At 42.5% G+C, this 17742-nt stretch overlaps 8 protein-coding genes across 8 annotated transcripts; 3 read left to right on the top strand and 5 right to left on the bottom strand.

Annotated features, from left to right (window-relative positions):
* Nucleotides 1-4: 4 nt before the first annotated feature.
* K450DRAFT_260993 (uncharacterized protein) lies at nt 5-3588 on the bottom strand. The gene is made up of 8 exons (XM_051592241.1): nt 3271-3588; nt 2842-3188; nt 2525-2756; nt 2256-2456; nt 1750-2176; nt 1298-1684; nt 478-1226; nt 5-399 (listed from the first exon to the last, which is right to left on the bottom strand). Exons 1-8 carry the CDS (start codon nt 3410-3412, stop codon nt 23-25), a joined length of 2862 nt encoding a protein of 953 aa, XP_051440631.1. The 5' UTR covers nt 3413-3588; the 3' UTR covers nt 5-22.
* On the bottom strand, nt 3589-5320 carry K450DRAFT_260985 (uncharacterized protein). Its single transcript, XM_051592240.1, has 2 exons — nt 4197-5320; nt 3589-4112 (listed from the first exon to the last, which is right to left on the bottom strand). Exons 1-2 carry the CDS (start codon nt 5098-5100, stop codon nt 3766-3768), a joined length of 1251 nt encoding a protein of 416 aa, XP_051440630.1. The 5' UTR covers nt 5101-5320; the 3' UTR covers nt 3589-3765.
* On the top strand, nt 4982-5468 carry K450DRAFT_260983 (uncharacterized protein). Its single transcript, XM_051592239.1, has one exon. The coding sequence runs from the start codon at nt 5204-5206 to the stop codon at nt 5396-5398; it is 195 nt and encodes a 64-aa protein (XP_051440629.1). The 5' UTR covers nt 4982-5203; the 3' UTR covers nt 5399-5468.
* Nucleotides 5319-6536, bottom strand: K450DRAFT_260982 (uncharacterized protein). Its single transcript, XM_051592238.1, has 2 exons — nt 6358-6536; nt 5319-6286 (listed from the first exon to the last, which is right to left on the bottom strand). The coding sequence occupies exons 1-2, from the start codon at nt 6404-6406 to the stop codon at nt 5538-5540; spliced, it is 798 nt and encodes a 265-aa protein (XP_051440628.1). The 5' UTR covers nt 6407-6536; the 3' UTR covers nt 5319-5537.
* A 492-nt stretch (nt 6537-7028) lies between these two features.
* On the top strand, nt 7029-7769 carry K450DRAFT_215499 (uncharacterized protein). The gene has a single exon (XM_051584836.1). It carries the CDS (start codon nt 7044-7046, stop codon nt 7662-7664), a length of 621 nt encoding a protein of 206 aa, XP_051440627.1. The 5' UTR covers nt 7029-7043; the 3' UTR covers nt 7665-7769.
* An 898-nt stretch (nt 7770-8667) lies between these two features.
* Nucleotides 8668-10640, bottom strand: K450DRAFT_260967 (uncharacterized protein). The gene is made up of 5 exons (XM_051592237.1): nt 10272-10640; nt 10170-10207; nt 9998-10098; nt 9640-9936; nt 8668-9567 (listed from the first exon to the last, which is right to left on the bottom strand). The coding sequence occupies exons 1-5, from the start codon at nt 10409-10411 to the stop codon at nt 8839-8841; spliced, it is 1305 nt and encodes a 434-aa protein (XP_051440626.1). The 5' UTR covers nt 10412-10640; the 3' UTR covers nt 8668-8838.
* A 2627-nt stretch (nt 10641-13267) lies between these two features.
* On the top strand, nt 13268-14880 carry K450DRAFT_260956 (uncharacterized protein). Its single transcript, XM_051592236.1, has 3 exons — nt 13268-13622; nt 13689-13770; nt 13843-14880. The coding sequence occupies exons 1-3, from the start codon at nt 13353-13355 to the stop codon at nt 14688-14690; spliced, it is 1200 nt and encodes a 399-aa protein (XP_051440625.1). The 5' UTR covers nt 13268-13352; the 3' UTR covers nt 14691-14880.
* Nucleotides 14881-15530: 650 nt separating this feature from the next.
* Nucleotides 15531-16212, bottom strand: K450DRAFT_260950 (uncharacterized protein). Its single transcript, XM_051592235.1, has 3 exons — nt 16048-16212; nt 15702-15919; nt 15531-15625 (listed from the first exon to the last, which is right to left on the bottom strand). Exons 1-2 carry the CDS (start codon nt 16074-16076, stop codon nt 15727-15729), a joined length of 222 nt encoding a protein of 73 aa, XP_051440624.1. The 5' UTR covers nt 16077-16212; the 3' UTR covers nt 15531-15625; nt 15702-15726.
* Nucleotides 16213-17742: the final 1530 nt, after the last annotated feature.

The following is a 17742-nucleotide window of genomic DNA, read 5'->3' as shown; positions in this document are numbered from 1 at the left end:
CACGATCGGTGTCGTCTTTCTTTTAGTTCATCTCATCTACACGAGCCACGGGCGAGCATCGATCCGGCGACGAACCGCCTAGTGTGCTGCTAACCTTGTTTGCTATGGACAACCGTTTGGTTCTCTCAGAAAATGGAGAGAGGGCACGAAGAGCCTGGTTGACTCGCTTGGAAAGAGAGGCCACACATCTGTCTGAGCCGACCACCTCCCAAGCAAAGTCTACACCATAAATCATGCGGATGGCGTACACAACTCTTTTTGCGCTGTCATCAGGCATGGAGACATACTCTTCGTTGATGTCCCGTGGGATTATATCAGGATTGTCACCTAGGGCATGCTTCACGATGTGCAGTATTTCTTCCTGTAGCGCTTCGAAGCTGTTAGCTTCTGCCGCCGGTGCTGTACATGATAATATGAAGTCAGTGTCTGTTTGCCAATTTGTTTGTAAATGTCGTGTTTTTATAGTATATCACTTACCAACAATGTCGAATGGACGACTGCGAGCCATTACGTTATGCTTGCCATCATGATGGTATCTGAATTCATAGCTTCCGATTTCCCAAGGCAAACTATCACCTCTAAATGTGACAGTGCCTTCAGTATGTCGAGGAGATTGAATCGGTGAGCCATTATCAAAAGTTTCGGCCAAATGAGGAGTGATCCAGGTCCAAAGTCCTTTGGAGCTGATGGTTGTAACATGCTTGCTCTTGTTAGCAGTAATCTTGTACACACCAATCCAATCCTTGGCACCATGATTGGGAGGAGCGTGCCATATCAAGGAGATAGCTTCGCCAAATGTGAAACTGATGTTGTCAGCTTGATTGGTGTGGAATTCAATAGAATACTTGCTCAGATCATATGCATCCAAGTCGTTGGTTATTTTGGGAATCAACAGCCTAGAGGTAGAGTTTTCAAGTAAAATCTTGGTATCAGCCACCATTTCTTGTAATTTAGGTCTTGCGGCTTCCACCATGTCACCAACTGCACCAGCTGTTTCTTCCACTACGCGTTCAACCTTTTCGACAGTTTCTTTGACAATACGTTCAACACTTTTAGTGGTGCTCAAAGCAGCTTTGATTTCTGATTTGTCCCTTAGCATCTTGGTAACTTCTTGGCGGAATTCGTCTGGGATAGACTTTGGCAAAGCAACGGCAGCCGATCGAAGAGTCTTTGTTAACCCAGCTTCCTTTCGAATCTGGTCTCCATAAAGCTTTCTCATGTGAGGACTAAAATGAAAAGGAAATCATTAGAACAGTTCTATATACACCATTGAAGGCTATGCTTGCAGATAAATTACCCTTCAACGTAATTGAGGAACAAAAAGTTGGAAATCTGAGAGAACAGAGCGAGGATGAAAATAATCCAACTGTTGGCCATCAAGGTCATACCCCAGAAGGCAGCATGTCCCATAATCTTCTCAGGGTTGTTGAGGTAGCGATAAATTCCAGAGTAAACAAGACCGATAGGCTTATCGTCAAAGAAGAAATCACCATAGAACCATCCAAAGTCACCCAACACTTCATAAATTGAGACAGAAGTCCAAATGTGGAAACCAATGAAAACGAAGCCCAGAGTATGACGGAGAAGAGTCATACCATACGTCCAATCTTCAGGCAAGGTATACATTTTCCAACAGGCGATAAAGAAGGTAATGTAAGTCATGCACAGAGACAAGTTGTAGATACTAGTGGAAATTTCAGTGAGATTTGAATCAACAATAAGCTGCATTATTGAACATTATGAATTTACCTTTTCCAATTATTATAAGCATCCTGAACGGTACCGCCCCACTTGAGGAAATGACGAGTGATGAACTTGCCCGTAGACTGACGATGGAGTAAGGCACCCAGGATGTACGAATGGAACACGCGCCATAGCAAAGCTTGAGCAATCGCAAATGTAATGCCCGAATTACCACTCATAGCGAAAAGAGGCATGTAAGCAGCGTAAAACATGACCAAAATGGAGGCGAAATCCGTGGATCTGAAGATATCAAAGTTCTTGAACACAATCAAATCACGACGGAAGTAGTTGTTATAGAAGTCACGGTTGGCAGCTTGATCCAAATGTTGTGGAACATCATCTGTCTCTGTCACGGTGTCGGAGACTGAACTCTCGCTAGGAGAAGACGAACGACGAGTGGGAACAGGTGGGGGGTTGTATGTCTTTTCAATATCTAAAAACATAAGAGTGATAAGTGAATATGCTCTGAAAAAGATATGTACCACGATAGCTAATCCTGATCTACTACTTACGAGGAGTCTCAACGAAAATCAAAAACGCAAATTGAGCAGCATGAGCAAACAAGCTGACATAGAGGACAGTGTAGCTAGCGCACATAAGAGATAAACCATAATAACCAATGTACCCAACCGAGTACATAGGGTGAGGAGCCATTTCAAACACACCATCGAATGTAAGGGATTGCTCTATCAGGAAGAAGAAATCACCCCAATCTAAAAGAATCAAGGTCGTCATTACTACATCATCCCCTTCGACAAAACATTGATATGCATGCACTTACACCAAGCAAAATCCTTGACGACTCTCTGTGCGTCAACCTTGACCCAAATGTTGAAGGCTACCAAGAACAGGCCACCAATCCATCTTAGTGGATCTGACAGAAAGAAGGTCACTTTAGGAGTAGCATTGAACCATGAGAGAGCAAAGCAGAGATAGGATGTGAAATCATTCATAAGAATGATATCAACCAACTGTCTGTAAAGAAGCCATGTGTTGAATTCAATTGGAGCGGTCTGTGGGATATTGGTGAGCTGAAGAAAAGCAGCGGAACCCATTTTTTCAATGGGGTGAGTCGGGTATTCGAATTAGTGTGCTTACTTCAAAATCATAATCTTTCCCCATCTTTCTGGTGAACTGGTGCTTCAACCAAGCATGGATCTTGGGGTTTTTCTTTGCATCAAAGACTTTGTATTTTTTGGCTAGGTTGACAAGTCCACGTTCTTCGCTTTGGTACTTGAGTAGAATACCAAGCCCCAAGTTATAAGACAAACGCCAAAAGATGAAAATAACCATGTAAAAGTATCGACGGAATCCACTAGGCAGTATGAAGAACAGACCAATCTCAAATCCCATGATAGCCAGTGTAAACAGATCAAAAAATGTTTTACTGGATTGGGGATCCAATACAGCTGTCAGCATGTCGTGCGTTACAGGGACTCGGAATACTGAGAAAACATATGCAGTAAAGAAGAGGGTTAACCCTACCATGTCGCTACTCCTATGTTGATTTCTCATGTTCCTTCCTACCTTTACCATCCGGTGTTTTTCCATATGATAGCGTGTCTTCCTTATCCTTCTTCCAGTCTACGGAATCAGTTGTTGGAGTTTGGTCCAATTCATTTGGAGGTGCAGAAGACTCCGCCAAATGCCTTTGTCGTAGTTCGCTCATAGAGTTTAAAGAGAATTGAGCTGTCGAATGAGGTTTGTCCGGAGTTAAGAGTGGTCAGTTGAGGACACGAGGGATCAAAATCTCTTCTGTTGAAGACAACGAAATAACCTTATGAATGTATTGGTAGTCCAGTGGCTTTTCTTTTCAAGTAACGGTACCACACGTGAAATTTGAATGGGGGAACCGCTATCGCAGATTGAATCGCCCCAATGGAAAAAAAACATATGATAACGGGGAAGATTCTGGAAGTAATATATTGACGCAAAATCACACATTGTATATATTAAAGAGAGAGAGCAAAAGAGAAAAGAAAAGAAAAAGTGAAGGAAATTTTGTAAACAGGAAGAATTCCTTTAGGGAAACCATTGTTCTAACTGGAAAGCTTTGGCCCAAACTATGGCGACCATGCTTACTCCCGTGAACACCATGACACCCCACATGACCAACTGGCCAACCTCGCGTCGTCCATGGGCAGCCAAGTCGGAGCCATCACTTGCAAGTACACCAAACTCAGTGGCCAAGGCTGAGCCGAAGACTAACGACCCGAGTATGTAGTGAAGGAGATGTCGTGGATACCCATTCAACTCCATGATGCCAATGAGCAAAAGCGCAACTGGTACTGTGGTAGTAAACGTGTTGAACGCGTCGACAAGGCGAGCTACCTGTTCATATTGTTCGGCTGAAGGCGCTTCAAAGGTATCTAAGTGACCAGGAGAGGATGAAGTTATGGATCAAGAATACCTCCTGTAGAACTGACAATCTTTTTCTCAAAAGTTTTACTTACGGCTATGTCCAACTTTAGATCCGTTAGCTTCTTCTTTGCTTGCTCTATATCGCTCCAGAGTACCATCGCCCACATACACATCGGTCTTGCGTCGCTGGTTCCAGAGTCTGAAGCCTAGGATAAGGAAGTAGATGAGGAAGACACCACCATAAATACCACTTAGTGGGGCATATTGAACATTTTCACCAATCGTGCGACGTTCGAGATTGCTGTCCAAGTAGTTTTGCGTTCGTTCATACAATGACATGCTGGAATCAGGGGTTGCCGAGTTCCTTCGTCGAACAAGAGGAGCTTGCACAAATCCATGTTCATTTCGCAAGGCTCTTGCGTTGAAATCTTCGATATCATGTTGCTCGGCGCCTTTGGCCAAGAAAAGCTCTTCTCTTTCTTCTTCTTGTCTTTCTTCCAACTTGCGCTTTATCGCGTCAGTGTCAATGGATCCCTTGGCGCTTGTCCACCATTCTCCTAACTTTTCTTTGACATCTTGGACTTGCTCGGCAACCTTGGCCTTTGCATCATGGACCGAGTCTTCCTCCTCCAAGTCGTCATACTCGTGATGAAGAAGATTTTTGGCACGCTCAGCGCGTCTTTTAGCGTCTTCTACAGCATGTTGAGCGTGCTGTTTCGCAGCATTGACGTCTCTTTGCAGATTGTTCACACTTCTTTGGCCGTTAGTGTCGCCTTTCAATTCATTGAACTTGTTATTGACAGCGCGTTTGAAGTTTTTAACGTCCTGGCTTCCAATTCGTTCTGCATCCAATAAGGTATCAACTGTTTGATCTTTGGCTTGTTCTACCACGCTCTCAACCCGTTCTTTCAAGGTGGGTTCACGTGGAGCTAACGCTTCAGGCAAATGCTGTGCTGCAAATTGACGAAGACGTGCAAGTGGGCTATCCGCTGTCATGTTAAATTGCAAATTGTTGTTTAGTTACTGCTTAGGGAAAAAGTTACAGATGTCAACGTTCTTTAGAGAAGATTGACAAGTGCTGGTGTTTAACAAGCTTGTAATGGGTTCACTTGTCGCGCTTTACCGACTCACTCGAAAAAAAAAATTACCCGCTGGCTTCCAGCATGAACGTCATCATCACCGCACATCAAACCGCGAGGCTTTCGGATTGAAACTCCGGCGTCTTTCATCTCAGTCAGCTGCAGTTCTAACAAAGCGACGGATTTTATATGAGGCTCCTGTTCTAAGTAGATAATATACAAAACATTACAAACTTCTGTAGAAATATAGTATATGTAGGTACTAATGTAGGTAGTAATGAAATGGAATGGTAATTAAAAAAAACAAAATAATGTCCTTAAAGAATGGTAACTAGAATGAGTGTATATAAAGTTTTACATGCAGAGCAATTTTTTCCACCACTTGGTCTTTTCTTCCTTCTTGACTTCGGACTTCTTGGCTACGTTCTGCTTAACCGGCTGTGTTTCCGTTTTAATAGGTTCCTCTTTAGTCTCAACTGACTCAGTAACATCGGCGCGAGTGCCTTCACTGAAAGTGTCAACCTCAGGCTTCTCCAAATTAGCAGCACCTTGCTTCATTGTCTTCACAACCTTGGCGAAGTTCTCGCCTTGAGTATATACGATGGCGAGTTCCTTTTCGGTAGGTTGGCGGGATCCATCACCGTTAGCGACAGTACCAGAACCATAAGGTGAGCTTCCGATAACCTCAGAGTTGTCGAACATGTTAGCATGTGCGAAGCCTAGAGGAACAAAAGGCATACCGTGATGAGCGAAGTAGGTGATGGTGGAGAGTGCAGTGGTCTCTTGTCCACCGTGTTGAGCAGCAGTAGAGAAAAAGACACCAGTGAACTTGCCGGCCAAGGCACCAGATTGCCAAAGACTACCAGTGGAATCCAAGAAGGTCTTGATTTGAGCGGGCATGGTACCGAAACGAGTGGGGATACCCCAGAGAATACCATCAGCGTTCTTCAAGTCATCGGCAGTGATGATAGGAACATCTTGCTTAGGAGGAGCATACATCTTGGTGAGGACCTCTTCAGGCAAAGTCTCGGCGATTTGGAAGATCTTCACTTCCGCACCTTGGGCCACCAAACCTCGCTGAATCTCTTTAGCGAGTGTGTAGACTGGCAATAGCAATTTACAGTTAACTTTTTGTTGCATGTGACGTTTCTAGAAATTAAAACCTAATACTTACTGTGGCCGTAAGTGGAATAATAGACGATATAGATCACAGGAGAAGACATGATTTCCGAAAGTCTTTTTTCTTTTTGCTAAGACGCATATATAAATGAAAATTTATTCAAACTCCTACGCTGCTGAGGAATCAATTTGTCAAGGTTGACAAAGAAAATCTGTAATCCTGGAAATCGTCGGAAACCTAAACCAAGGTACGTTCAGCATATCTTGTTGGTGGACTAAGGTCATATAACATCGTATAACTCAAGATAAATGAGTTTATATAATGTTTCAAAGTAATATCAAGACAAAATAGAAGAGATCTTCTCGATTCAGTTTGTACGAAACATGTATAGATATCCAAAACCAAAGTTTTAATGTCGTTGCAGAAGATGAGGCTCTTTGAGAGGCTTGTGCTCTTGCATTTGGCATCATTATCATCCAGACTTACCATGCCCGAAATGAGGCTGGACTACCTTGAAGCCACTTATTTTACGAAATATTGAGTAGCGACAACAGTGCTGGCGGCAGGAGCGCTGGTTAAAATTGATTGAGTAAGCTTCCAGTCAGCTACGATCAAAAGAAATGGCTGCCTGACAAATCCTTCACCGACCAAAAAATTGGTGGTCCGATGAATTTTTGAGTATAAAAGGTGCGTTTTCTGAATCCTAGTGGAGCATAATTCATCCTCAACCAATAACAGCAATGGCTCCTTCTCCTGTCATCTACATCGTCTACTACTCCACCTACGGCCATATCTACACCATGGCCAAGGCTGTGCAAAAGGGTTTGGAATCCCAAGGTGTCGACGTCAAGATTTTCCAAATCGCCGAGACTTTGCCTGAAGAAGTCCTCACCAAGATGTATGCTCCTCCTAAGCAAGATGTTCCTATCATCACTGCCGATGACTTGAAGAACGCTGATGGTATTCTCTGGGGTATCCCCACTCGTTTCGGTACCATGCCCGCTCAAATCAAGACCTTCTTGGATTCCACTGGTAGTCTTTGGCAATCTGGTGCCTTGGCCGGCAAGTTCACTGGTATCTTCTTCTCTACTGCTGCCCAACACGGTGGACAAGAGACCACTGCTTTCACCACCATTACCTACTTCGCTCATCACGGTATGGTTTACGTTCCCCTCGGTTTCGCCAACCCCCATATGTTCGACAACTCTGAGGTTATCGGTGGATCTCCCTACGGTGCTGGTACCATTGCCAACGGTGATGGCTCCCGCCAACCTTCCGAGAAGGAATTGAGCATTGCTGAAACCCAAGGTGAAAACTTCGCTAAGACCGTCAAGACTTTCGTTGCTGGCAAGTCCGCTTAATTCATTTATTGTCGAGGATGATAATCGCATAAAGTCACTTTAAATTTGATAACCATTGTAATAACACAACTATTTTAAAACATTAAACCCGTTTTTAAAAAACGCAATGCGTCTCATCGTTGTGCTGGGCATGACCCATATTTCCGTGTTCAGAAAGATACGATCTAAGATCATGGAAGGAGATCAATTTCCACCGTGTCAAAGAGATCAATTTTCAGTACGGTTGATAGATGACCGATCGCTCTTTCGTGTTACAGATGTCCTACACTTGTGTGCCGTTTAATTGGCAGGAAAAAATTTTATGGACTGGCTATCTGAGCTTCCACGACTCCAAACCTTGAATTTTTCTTTTTTAAAAAACAGGTGATTTTTAAAAAATTATAACCTCTTTACATGTTTTCCTCATACAACAATGGCTGAGATATAGAGAACAAATGCTGGGTCATGAAATATATCACTAGTTTTTTCCCATACAATCCTACTTTCTGGTAAAACTAAATATCTACACGAATGCCAACACCATATCCTGCGAAGGCGTATGAAGCTAGCTTTTAAATGCTATCGTTACTGACTATATAACACTTGTTGATCTCCATCTGCGGCATTCAATATATGCTCTCGGCAGAACAGTAGTCGATGTAGCAAGAATGTCCTCGGCTTTACCATGAGAAAGCTATCTCAAAAGTCATATAAAACGGCTCTGGTTCCTGGCTTGTGTTTCTAGCCATGTGCGATAGTGTGAGCACCTTTATGATCGAGTTATATTTTTCTTATATCTCTCAGCTGTGGCTTTCCGCACAGGGAAATCCCCTACGGCTGATAAATGGATAAAACAAGGTAAACTTGGGTAAAGTGCATTCGTCTTTTCCGAAGATATTAAAATATTAAATAGAACATTCGATCTCATTATACGGTACTTTCTGTGTACCAAACAAACATTGTTTGCCTAATGTGAAAAGATGCAGCAATGAAGGAAGTGTCCGTGCTGCTGGGCCTCAAAAACAAAGGTAGGGTATGCAAAGATGGTATTTTGGGTGTGGACTTTTTCTTTTTCTTTTTTTTGTTCGTGTATATATACTAAAGAATTAGCAAGGCTTATTACTGGTTCGAGCCATTTTAAGTAGCCATTGTGTTTGATTGAACAACGTTAATTATAGCTTGTCCAGCGCTACTTTCAGCGCAGAGATTCGTCATCATCTTCGTCGAAGTCTCGGGAATGTCGATACTCCGGATAATCATCTTCGCTTATGGGCTTTCTTACAGTCCGTCTGGAATTTTCAGCCCTGCTGCTTCTACCATCTACCAGAGTCAAATCGTCAGTCGAAAAGTTGGCTGATCCTGGCCTTGAGGAGGAAGGGCGTGATCTAGGACGATCAGAAACGGGAGATGTAGCCATACTTGCAGCGTAGCCAAGTTCCATATCAACATCTTTTTCATCCAGCTCAATGACTTGACCGTCCGCTCCAATCTTGAAGCCGAAAAAAGGTTTTTTGTTGTCGGTGATGAATCCACTATCTCGCCGAGATGGTGGGTCGTTAAAAGAGTTAAGCGAACGGGATGAAAGATTCTTCATACTGTAGGTTTTTTCTTTTTTGGATGGCTTTTCGTTGTTCAGCACAATAATATTACCCCGACCTGGAGCACCACCCATAGATGGAACCTGAATTATGCCAGGACCACCTGGTCCCATCGGACCTCCTGGTCCCATAGGTGGTCCCATAGGTCCAGGTCCAACTGGGCCCTGCGGAGGAGGAGGTGGTGCTTGTGGAGGAGCAAATTCAGGCATTCCTTGAGGTGATGGTCCCTGTTGAGCGACAACAGCAGCATTCTCCATAGCCATGACTCTCTGCCTCATCAGCAGTTGCTTGTGACTATAAGACCATATGCACGCAGCCCAGTAAACCTGTAAAACCAAACAAAGTTCCAAGTTAGATACAGCAAATAAAGCGAGTGCCATTTTAGAAGAGAAACTTGCATAAAGAACAAATATAACGATGACACTCAAAATGCTAAATTTCAATTCATCTTGCCACATTTTGTCACAATTATAAAAGTCGGAGCTAGAGGTGAAGTTCAAGTTGACTGAGGTTCCATTGGGAAAAGCGGCCTGAACTGATCTTCCCATCCGGTTAGCTGCATCATTTACGCAAGCAACATTGTAGCCGGAGCGGTCAATGATGAACAGGATGACGTTCACAATCATATCAACCAACACGATGAAGATGCAACACCATACGGCGTGTGACAGGTTACGGATAGACCATGCATGTTTCTAAGTGGTATGGCTATTAGTCAACATTGGACATGGAAAGCATCGTTCCAGGGTTACTTACGAGAAAAAAGACGACTACGCCAGCAAGTGCAACTAGGGCAAATATAAGATTGAGAGCTCCAAAGATCATCAATGGAGTGCTATCAAAATATGAAAAAAATGCTAGAAAGAGCAAAGAACAAGTCAGCATTATGATGACAATTGCTACGGGAGATAGGATTGATGTTACTTACGACTCTCGCTCATGAAAGCTAGAATAGCAAAGTAAAAGCTTAGTCCCTGTATAAAAATGATATATTAGCATCAATTATATTATGAACAAGTGCTAAAATAACCTACTTACCGCCCACACTATACATGCTACTGCTCCACCAGCTCTGAGATGGATACATCCGCAGCATTTTGCTAATGCAGGGTACTTCGGTGTTATGAAACGGTGGTCGACGGTATCGAACTCTGCAAAGTTGAAATTCATGCTCTTCTAGAATAAATATCTGCTAATATGTTTGCAGTAATCTCCAGGGTATATAGACTTCTCGCTGATAACCAAGGGAGTGGACAAGGTTATTTCCAGTTTGTTCGGCGATGAGGGGTATAACTTGCTCTTTGAAAGCGACTTTGTGGGCCTACAGGGAGCAAATGAGCTTTATGCAATCACAGGTAGCAAAAATATGCTGAAGGGGATAGAGAGAGGAACAACAGTAAAAAGGAATGGGATTACGCCCTATAGATCACATCGTCTTTAACCGAAATTGGCGACAACAAAAACATTCTTTATTCAGGCATGAAGATTTGATGGGGCGTGGTTCCACTCTGGATATCACCCTCGGTCATTGCCCAATAGCGGCACCGATTATGGCCTCTACCACTCTGTTTAGGTCTCTTACAATAGCTTGATTTGGATGGTTGTTATTGTCCTAGATCCATTTATAGCGGTGGCCTCATCCGCTTCCACATTTTACACTCCGACTTTCGCCGGATTTGCCGGCTGATGGCCATCGAACCTTCCAACTTCACAATCTTGTGCTATAGACTGAGGCATTTTCATATCGGTAGCACTTTGTCAAACTTCTTTTATGTATTTTTCTGGAAGGGAATAGTTACGGTATATTATAAAGCGTTTTGCTGTCCACGTCCCGCAATGGTGCTGAACTGTTCTGTCAGCCAACTCCTAAAAAAAAATTTGTGGCATTTGGGTAAGGCTGGAAGTCTTCCCACTTGTGGGACTGCGGAAGAAGAGCACAGTTGTTTGTTAAGATCCAATCTTGAGGTTGAACACAATAGCCGTTTTGTAATAACGTTTTTCATGTAGTGCAAGTCAAAAATTTGCCTACCTGGAATATGTGGATACTGTCGAAATGAGCGTTTCCTTTCTCCGAAGAATAGAAGATACTCTGTAACTACTTGAAGATTTTTACGTAACTGAACTTGACTTCCTGATAAGTAAGTAAGTTTTGTAACTAGCCATTGCGTAAATTTTTCAACAGCCACGTTGCGGTATACACTCAAGGTCAGAAATCAGCGCTAGTTGTGAATGTTATTTCTGAATGCACTACTTTGACAAATTGCCTAAATCATTACGAAGGAGAAGTGGCTCTCCCGTGCAAAAATTTCACACAGGTACAGGGAACGCATTTAGATTTACCGCATACTAACGTTAACAAATACACGCAAATTTAACATACCTATGTTCAAAGCATAGCGTCCAAGAAGTGATTGTTTTGCTGTTCAAAATACCATTTTCCTAAACCTCTCCTTAGTTAAGTATGTTAAATCAATCATACTATAAGTGGACCGCAGGTAGAGTCATGACATCTCATTCAAAGTGGTTGGACGACAACAGCCAGCTAACAAGCATAGGAAGACGTACACGTGATTTTGGAGAAAGAGACAACACTCTCGTGGTTCAAATTAATTACATTCTGTAATATCGTGCTTCGAAGGCTCCGCGATCTACGGATTGTAAAGGCATATCAAACGTAGAAGTTGTAGCATGATCGTGATCGATATTCTCTTCTGCTCAAGTGCTTTGTTAGCCCTCTAATACATTTACCCGCTTTCTTTCATATACATATATGGAATAGAGAACATCGCAAAGAAGAACAGTAGCTGTTTACCGCCTTCTCAGGAGAACAATGTCCACAGCTACTCCCTATCGCTGGAATTTTAAAGCAGAACATCCAGCACGAGCATTGCGTATGAATTTAAGTTAATAGAATCAAGAAACGTAAATGTTGCAAGCGTGTTATGAGCAATGACCAACTTTTTGAAATTACTCTGATAGCTTACTTTTGCCTTTCAGAGAGAACGGTGTAACCAGTCCCACAAGAGGCGGTAATTCATAAACCAGGTTCATACTAACAGGTTCTATATTTGGAGAAATGCTGATTTGTTGGCCAATGGGGTGGCGATAGGAGACGATCTGGTGCAGCTCTACGTCTGTACAACACAGTCCATGTATTTCATTTAACGATGGCCATTCCCACCGGAGATGTAAAACACTGCATCCTGCGATTATAAAGAATATACCACATTCGAGATATCTGTTAGGGAGCAGTAGATGAAGATAGATGCATTTGTCAGGCGTCTTGCTCGGTGGCCAAGACGAAATAAAGGCTGCCGCATCCTCCGGTAAAATGTAAGCGTGAAAATGCGCATACAGAGCAATGCATTTGTGATACTGCTGAAACGGGAAACATTAAGCAGAATAAGAAAATGCATGCATCCACCAGTTCTAATGATCTTGGGAATAGGTTGAAATAGGCTGAAAATTACCAAGTTCAAGACGATTAGCCAATTTGGAAGAATGATAACGTATGCCACTGTAGTATGAGAATTAAAGGCTAGAAGATCATCAGGAACTGAAATCTGCACGATCTTTCAAAAATGTATGACCTTAATGCTAGTGGCGAGCCTTTTGGTTTCTTATGCGATGACCATTAGCATGACACCATACATTATACTGATGACTTATCATTCTCCTACATTGTTTGATAGACTTTGTGTGGATATTACACAGTCAGCAAACTTTTATCAGATTGCATATGCTTGTCATGGTGAGGCTCCTTGTAACTTACTAAAACTGCACCATAATTACCACAAAAGGGAAACTTCAGCACATTCATATTAGCGAGTAGGACGAGAATGATACAATCTGAAGCAATGTCGATATCAGATCGGAGGTGTCGAAGGCATCAGCTGCAAATGAAAATTACTCTAACATGTTGGATTAACCAATTGCAGTAACTTTGTCATGAAATTGGATATTAACCGCAGGCAGGTTAGACGACTGCTGGGAAATTTGGCTTCTGATCTTCTCAAATCCTGTTTTAATTTGTGTACCGTAATTCGATGCATAAAATATATAAAAGTGCCCGCCCTCTCTGCATATCTTTAGCTTTTCATTCTCTTTCGTCATGAAGATCACCGCTGCCTTCCTCGGCCTTGCTGCCGCCATTGCTTCAGTTCAAGCTGCTCCTGCTACCAGTGGCTTAGCCGCTGCCCCCCTTGTTCAGCCCAAGACCTACACTCTACCTGTCAAGGTCAATCCTCAGTTCAGTCGCAGTGCAAAGGCTTCGGTCTGGAAGACAGCCAACAAGTACCAAAAGTATGTCCAGTCGAAGAAAACCTCTGTCCTCGCTAGCACTGGAAGTGTTAATATGACAGATGTCCAGAACGATGTTGAAGTAAGTACATTTAATTACAGACGGAGTGATCGCTGCTCCCTAACCTGACCATCCTATGACAATTAGTACTACGGCATCGTAAAGGTTGGCACCCCTCCCCAATCATTCAAGTTAGATTTCGATACTGGTTCTTCGGATCTATGGTTTGGTATGTTAGACGGTTTCTATTTGATTGAGAATGATTCCGAAATGTACATTGATTAAACCAACCCTTTTGTAGCATCGACTTTGTGCTCATCTACCTGTTCAGGAAAGACAAAATACGACTCCTCCAAGTCCTCCACATATAAGAAAGATGGCCGCTCATGGTCTATTACTTATGGTGATGGCTCCACATCATCTGGTATTCTTGCTACCGACACTGTCAACCTTGGTGGATTCTCTATCAAGAGCCAAACCATTGAACTCGCAAAGAAAATATCCAGTTCTTTCTCAAGCGATCCTATCGATGGCCTCCTTGGTCTTGCATTCGACTCCATCACCACAGTTAGTGGTGTAAAGACCCCTGTGGATAACCTCATTTCCCAGAAGTTGATCAGTCAGCCCCAATTTGGTGTCTTCTTGGGCAAGGAATCCAATGGCGGTGGCGGTGAATATGTCTTTGGTGGTTATGACAGCACCAAGTTTAAAGGAAAGCTTACCACTGTCCCCGTTGATAATTCCCAAGGATTTTGGGGAATCACAGTGTCATCCACCACTATCAACAGCAAGTCAGCCTCCAGCTCTTTCTCCGCCATTATCGACACCGGAACTACTCTCCTACTCTTCACCAACTCAGTTGCTGCCAAGGTTGCTGCTGCCTATGGAGCGACCGATAACGGAGATGGAACTTATGCTATCTCCTGCGATGCCTCCAGCCTTTCACCGTTGTCATTCAAAATCAATGGTGCTACCTTTTCTATTCCTGCAGAAGATCTTATTTTTGAAAATGACGGCGGCAGCTGCATCGCTGGTTTTGGTTATGCCAGTTTGCCCTTCGCTATTTTGGGAGATGTCTTCATTAAGAACAACTATGTTGTCTTCCAGCAAACTTCTTCACCATCCGTTCAAATAGCTTCCATTGAATAATTTTGATCTGGAATCCGCTGCAAGTCGGCAGATATAATCATAATGGCAATGGTCTGACTTATTTAACAAATAAAGTACATGATAATATTAGCTCTACAACTATCCTATCTGCTTGCATGCACATCAGTGTTCGTGACATAGAACCGGCTCTAGTTACATATCAGACTGGCGAAGTGATGGATCCCATGTGACACGTGGGCTGGTCTGGGTTTGGCGATCTAAGAAGTCTTCTCTTCATTCTCAAGAATAACAGGCGGTATCGCCTAGGTAAGGAAGATATATTTAGTGAGCATGGAAGAGATATGGATGATTGGAATCTTCAAGCATTGCATACCAGATCAGGTTGAAGAACCTAGGAATCAGTACATGTGGAGATTAGGTCACGGACTAAACAAATGATACTTCAAACGCTGAAGACGGTCAAAAATACCTTGTGCACAACGGTACTTCCGACTACCATTCCGCCACAAAGAACTAAAAATGTTCGTAGCTTTGAAATTTGGGCCATGTTTGGGGTCACAATGTTTTTCAAGTGTACGCTCGCTGGACTGCATAAAATTTTCCCTAATTTTATTTTTTTTTTATTTTTGGACGAGCATAATAAAAAGTATATGTGGACACGGACATGGACATAGGTTGTAAGCATGAGAAGCTTAGTCTCAAAGCAAATTCAATTCGCTTCTTTCGCAGACTATATCTTAGCTCCTGTGGCCTTATGACAAAGTACATGCAATCCCGTATGTCATTCGTTGATATGAACTATAAAGGAATTCTTCAATATGAGTAGTGCAAAGATTTTCCTAGCCCCAGGAAAATGAAACCAAGGCTACAATTCAATACTAGGGATTCTATCTAATAGAGTACTTTTTATTTCTGTATGATACAAGTAGACATCTTTGAAAGATTATACAAAAGCAGGTGCGTTGGTAACCATCCTGTGTAAAACAATATGCATCAGCTCTTCTCTGCGACAATGATAGACACCTGTTAAACTTGAAAAGTTTGTAGTACCAACTCTGCCTGGTATGAAACGCATTTAAGCTTTGTCTTCACGCTGCTGAAGCTTCTCCAACCGCTCCTGTCGCAACGCCTCCCTCTCTTGGATGAGGTTAATTCGTCTTCTATTTATCAATTCCAATAGCCCTTTTCCCTCCGGTCTCGGATTATCTCTTTCGTACATAAAGTATGCACCTGCACCAACTGCTATAGAGAAAAGTATGTCTCCTTTCCTAAAAGTGAAATTGGTCAGTTGCGATGGCTGTATACATATACTTGGCATATGAGAATGCAACATCGAGAGCCATCACTTATGAAACTCTGAGTTTGGACGATTTCTTAACGTCAAACGTCAACTTACTTCGAGATAATGTATTGATACTTGACCATTGCTACTGCTTTTGTAATTGGTGGCAAACGGCAATTGTCGCTTTCAGTCCGTAACTTACGCGGAGCTCGAAGAGGTGTTTTTGATGCTGTGACTGGTGTAAAGAAACATTTTTTTTTTCAAAAATGGCGATATATGGAAAGCCTGCAGTCCATGCATTTAGTATTACAGCAACAGCTACTTCAAATAAAAGTCTTAGCTGAATAAGAACGCAACATTTTGCATATGTTTGTATGTTATTGTTCGTACGGTTTCAAGCAGCTTCACCGGCCGTGTGGCCATGTCTAGATCAGTTATTACACTATGGCGAGCCATATCTACAAGATCGTCCATACCAGATGAACATATATGAACATCGATCGATCCTGGTAGCAATACAGCACCGGCGCAGTCTTCAATTTTAGCGCCAATTTCATCGATTCCTATAAGACCACCTTCGATGACAACAGTCATAGGTGCCGTCAATTTTAGCTGTCGAAAACTCGAATATTAGTCAGTGCACAGCTTGAGCGCGGATCGAAACAAAGATTTGCAATGTGGTACGCAATTATTTACTCTAGACATTTTTATAAACGGCTTAATTTTATCCAGGCGGATAAATTACGTGCGCTCATGCGCGATTCTAACTTCGACTGTATGAATTATAACTACCACGATGTGAGCCTCTAGTGATGCTTTGTCTTCGTTTCCGATATAGATCTAAAATTCGTATGTGGCTAATATATGAAGGTCGAGATGTGTCGACGAACAACAGTACAACAGACCAAAATTTACCGGAGATCAACCTCTCCGAGGTGCTTGAGTTCTACTATGTGAAATTGTCAAAAACTTGTGAAAGTAGCATTTGCCAGCGCGGTTAAATTGATGTATCGACCTTTTTCAAGCTGGAAATTATGGCGGCTAAATACAAGGAATGAGTGTGTTTTGAACAAAACTTCTCGATGAAGGACATTTCAAAACGATAATGACCGTAAAAAGCTGGCATTCCCATCCTTTACGGTACTGATAGCAACGATGAACTGTTGGCATGGACAATCTTGATGTATTGAAGTCATCTTATATGTCTGGCAGCATTTTTTGATTTGACAATCTGGCAAAAGAGCTGATTTACTGCTTATGACTGGCGAACCTCTTCAAGATATTAAGGTGGCACGTTCGATTAAGCTAATTTTTTAAGCTGATTTTATGTGCTGGTACTGGGTTGCTCGTCTTGTAAGTTTAAAATTTAATACATAAAGAGAGAGACCTGTCACAACTACTATGAAGTCATAGTCGATGGGCCGATGTCTATCACCTTCTACCAGAGAATTCGGCTACAAAGCACGCATGTTTCTACTTGCAAGTGGTGACCTATCAGCATACAATATTGTTTACTGTCTACACTGCCGATGAGCCAATGCTCCTGTCGAAAAACACGCATGTTGCTTCATTGCTTCGATTGGGAGTGGAAAAAGCTGGTTTAGCCGCTGACCTGAGACAAATAGTTTCGGCGTTGGATAAGCTGATTTAACCGTTGATCTGAACAAATATTTTCGGCTATTATGCTATATAAAGTGTCAATCTTTTCAAAAACTGCCATATCCTATAGCTCCGCACTCAAAATTAGTACAACAATGCTGCCACTGATCACCTTGGAAGAACACTTCTTATCTGAAATAGTTGCAAACT

Source organism: Umbelopsis ramanniana (genome assembly GCF_025399195.1).
Source record: "Umbelopsis ramanniana AG unplaced genomic scaffold K450scaffold_84, whole genome shotgun sequence".
In the NCBI taxonomy this organism is placed as follows: Eukaryota; Fungi; Mucoromycota; class Umbelopsidomycetes; order Umbelopsidales; family Umbelopsidaceae; genus Umbelopsis; species Umbelopsis ramanniana.
The sequence above is the reverse complement of the archived record's forward strand: the minus strand, read 5'-3'. Positions and strand labels throughout refer to the sequence as shown.

Bases quoted from the DNA above. Each gene is read 5' to 3' on its own strand.
- K450DRAFT_260993 (XM_051592241.1), bottom strand. From the start codon at position 3,412: ATGAGCGAACTACGACAAAGGCATTTGGCGGAGTCTTCTGCACCTCCA. The intron at 2,457-2,524 runs GTAAGTGCATGC...TGATTCTTTTAG, and splicing joins CGTCAAGGATTTTGCTTGGT to ATTGGGGTGATTTCTTCTTC. The intron at 2,177-2,255 runs GTAAGTAGTAGA...TTATGTTTTTAG, and splicing joins GATTTTCGTTGAGACTCCTC to ATATTGAAAAGACATACAAC.
- K450DRAFT_260985 (XM_051592240.1), bottom strand. From the start codon at position 5,100: ATGACAGCGGATAGCCCACTTGCACGTCTTCGTCAATTTGCAGCACAG. The intron at 4,113-4,196 runs GTAAGTAAAACT...CTGGTCACTTAG, and splicing joins ATCTAAAGTTGGACATAGCC to ATACCTTTGAAGCGCCTTCA.
- K450DRAFT_260983 (XM_051592239.1), top strand. From the start codon at position 5,204: ATGGGTTCACTTGTCGCGCTTTACCGACTCACTCGAAAAAAAAAATTA.
- K450DRAFT_260982 (XM_051592238.1), bottom strand. From the start codon at position 6,406: ATGTCTTCTCCTGTGATCTATATCGTCTATTATTCCACTTACGGCCAC. The intron at 6,287-6,357 runs GTAAGTATTAGG...TGCTATTGCCAG, and splicing joins TTATTCCACTTACGGCCACA to TCTACACACTCGCTAAAGAG.
- K450DRAFT_215499 (XM_051584836.1), top strand. From the start codon at position 7,044: ATGGCTCCTTCTCCTGTCATCTACATCGTCTACTACTCCACCTACGGC.
- K450DRAFT_260967 (XM_051592237.1), bottom strand. From the start codon at position 10,411: ATGAATTTCAACTTTGCAGAGTTCGATACCGTCGACCACCGTTTCATA. The intron at 10,208-10,271 runs GTTATTTTAGCA...ACAGGGACTAAG, and splicing joins ATAGTGTGGGCGGTAAGTAG to CTTTTACTTTGCTATTCTAG. The intron at 9,568-9,639 runs GCAAGTTTCTCT...TTGGTTTTACAG, and splicing joins TCGTTATATTTGTTCTTTAT to GTTTACTGGGCTGCGTGCAT.
- K450DRAFT_260956 (XM_051592236.1), top strand. From the start codon at position 13,353: ATGAAGATCACCGCTGCCTTCCTCGGCCTTGCTGCCGCCATTGCTTCA. The intron at 13,623-13,688 runs GTAAGTACATTT...TATGACAATTAG, and splicing joins ATGTCCAGAACGATGTTGAA to TACTACGGCATCGTAAAGGT. The intron at 13,771-13,842 runs GTATGTTAGACG...ACCCTTTTGTAG, and splicing joins TTCTTCGGATCTATGGTTTG to CATCGACTTTGTGCTCATCT.
- K450DRAFT_260950 (XM_051592235.1), bottom strand. From the start codon at position 16,076: ATGGTCAAGTATCAATACATTATCTCGAA. The intron at 15,920-16,047 runs GTAAGTTGACGT...TTTCACTTTTAG, and splicing joins TATCAATACATTATCTCGAA to GAAAGGAGACATACTTTTCT.